Source organism: Hordeum vulgare, chromosome 5H, assembly GCF_904849725.1.
Source record: "Hordeum vulgare subsp. vulgare chromosome 5H, MorexV3_pseudomolecules_assembly, whole genome shotgun sequence".
Classification (NCBI taxonomy): domain Eukaryota; kingdom Viridiplantae; phylum Streptophyta; class Magnoliopsida; order Poales; family Poaceae; genus Hordeum; species Hordeum vulgare.
Genome location: NC_058522.1, coordinates 324,376,753 through 324,379,381, shown reverse-complemented (window position 1 = coordinate 324,379,381; position 2,629 = coordinate 324,376,753). Strand labels below are relative to the sequence as shown.

The 2,629-nt window shown below is 54.9% G+C and overlaps 1 protein-coding gene across 1 annotated transcript; it reads left to right on the top strand.

The window, feature by feature from the left end:
* Nucleotides 1–1,439: 1,439 nt before the first annotated feature.
* LOC123452043 (RING-H2 finger protein ATL56-like) lies at nucleotides 1,440–1,962 on the top strand. Its single transcript, XM_045128617.1, has one exon. It carries the CDS (start codon nucleotides 1,501–1,503, stop codon nucleotides 1,954–1,956), a length of 456 nt encoding a protein of 151 aa, XP_044984552.1. The 5' UTR covers nucleotides 1,440–1,500; the 3' UTR covers nucleotides 1,957–1,962.
* Nucleotides 1,963–2,629: the final 667 nt, after the last annotated feature.

The following is a 2,629-nucleotide window of genomic DNA, read 5'->3' as shown; positions in this document are numbered from 1 at the left end:
CGCCAACCACGGCGAAGATGCCGCAACACGCTAGTCTCGCAGTCTTAGCCGGCTCCAAGGCGATGCCCCCAAGAAGGAAAAGACGGAGTGACGCCTCCATCGCCCGATCCATGGGATCTGAGGTTTCCCTTCAGAGCTCACGCCGTGGGGAGGAGCAGCACATCTCCACGGCGACGCTTCCAAGAAAGATAGCGGCACTCGTGAGCGTCGTCGTCGCCGGCTCCAATGAGGACCGAAGCAAAGATTTCTCCCTGAGCCGCGTTGAACACCCGCCGCCACCGGCCGCCGCCCACCAACCACCAGTTTCTGAGGCTTACCTCCTTTTGACCACGGGATCCCCCGATCCACCAAGACCAGACAGGCCACCCCCTGGCCGGAGCGGCCACCACCAAATCCGGGGCCGCCGCCCCGCACAACCACGAACCTCCAGACTGTGTTCGGCGCACACCAGCACGACCCCCAGCCAGGGCAGCCCAGCGACGGGGCTAGAACCGGTCGGAGATGGCCAGATCTGGGAAGCCACCACATTCGACGACAAGCACACGCCCGAGCTCGACAAGAGAAAAAGGGGGCCGCCACCCCGCCGAGACCTGTCGGAGGAGAGCCGCCGAGCGACTCAAGAGGCCCGTCGGCGCCGGCGACGCCACGCCGCGAGAGGCTGCGGAAGGGCGACCTCCCTTGCCACGAGAGCGCACCACAGGGGCGAGGAAACGCCTCGCCGCCGCTGTCTAACGGCCGGGCTTTGCTCGCCAGCTGCCTCCGACGACGGCGAGGGAGGAGGAAGAAGGGAAGGGGGCCACTCCGGCTCCGGCTAGGGTTTCGCCCGAGCCACCGCAAGGAGCGATGCGGGCGTGGGAAAAAAAGAGTCCGTGTGTTGCTTGATTCGGGTTGGTGTGAACAATGGTTCGAGTATACGTTCGATTTGTTAAACTATACTTGATTTGCTTTCCTTCAAACTGTTAAATATATCGAATGATCGACGTGCATAAATTGTATGGATTTGATGATTATTACATTTGAGGTATACGGATGTGCGACGCAACATTTGAGGTATACGGATTGCATTTGAGGCGTTGTCTACGGATGCGTCCGATCGTGCCCGCGGGCGTATAGGTGTCGGGTTTGCCAAAGTCGGGTTGTAGATGCTCTAAAACACTAAATCGCTCCTGACCTGTTAAATACTCCAAGGTGAGGATTGATCCCCTAGGATTGATGTTAGCTAACTGACCTGCATGTCCACGTCAGTAATATAGATAGATATTGGGAACGGATACTCCGTGTGGGATACGATGCAGGCATCGAACTTGCATATGTTGAGTCCATCTCCAACTCCTTGCCTCATTCTATGGCCTACATAACCTACCTCGCCCGCGCTGGTGCACGCATCATAATCCCTCACACGAACCCAAGTAACGAAAAGTACTCGAGGCCCGGCCCCACGCCGTCTGAGGGGATCGTTCACCGCGGCCGTCCCCACCGCCACGACCGCCTGCCATCGCCATGGACTCGGACGACATGATAGATTGGATCATATGGGTGGTTCTGTTGACCTTCATCGTCGCTGCCGCGCTCATCGCCGTCGTGGTGCTCTCCCTGGTGATCGCCGAGGTCGTCCGTCACGTGCGGCAGCGCTGCAAGTCGCTCTCCATCGAGCGGCTGCTGGAGAGCATACCCGACGTTGCATACAAGCAGAAACCCGATCGAGACGGTGGCTCTCTGTCGGAGGAGGAGGAGGGGAAGGAGTTGCCCCGGAGCCAGAGCTCGTGCGTGATCTGCATGGCGCAGTATGAGGGCGGCGAGCGGTGCAGCGTCCTACCGGGATGCGGCCACGTGTTCCACACGGGCTGCGTCGCCACGTGGCTGCACACCACGCATAACACCTGTCCGCTCTGCCGGGCGACGATAGGCGCCGACGCCGTGGCAGGGAAGGTCAACGCTGCAGAGGATATGGTGTAACAAGAAGCCTAGAAGTAGAGTCTCGTTTTCGTTGCAGCTCAGGTTATATTCAGGCACACTTTGTAATCAGGCAAGTGTTTCTCTGAGCTCGGTTTGCTGAATAATGGAAGCACCTATTTACTCATCGGGTGCCAGAAAACGTTTTTTTTACATCAGTCAAATTCATGGACCGTCTGATAAAAATCAGACGGTTCCAGTACTTTCTTTAACCTTGGACCGTTCTTTTTCTGTCCGCTTCCAGGACCGGCAGGAGATTTGCCGCCGCCTATATCAGGGTATGCGTGTATGCGTTCATAGAGGTGAATATATGCGCGTGTATATGAACGTTTACGTTTATACTGTGTTCAAAAAAAATTGCTTCCTCACTTTGGCCTCGGACGCCTCGCCTCCACTCGTGGTATCGTCCACGTTCTGGCTTGGCCTCGTTGAAAAATTAGGCAAATTCATGATTAATTTAGTAAACAATTCATACTCTCTTTGTTAATACTTCCTCTATTTTTAACATAGTGTGCCCGTGTTTCTCTAGATTTAATAAATTTGATCATAAATTTAACCAACATGTTGTTTCAGCCTAATCGCCCTCATAGGTTAAATATATATTCAAACTTAAATCTCGAAAAGCACGAGCGCACTACAATATGAAACCAAGGAGTATAAGTCTTATAGAGATTTC

Bases quoted from the DNA above. Each gene is read 5' to 3' on its own strand.
- LOC123452043 (XM_045128617.1), top strand. From the start codon at position 1,501: ATGGACTCGGACGACATGATAGATTGGATCATATGGGTGGTTCTGTTG.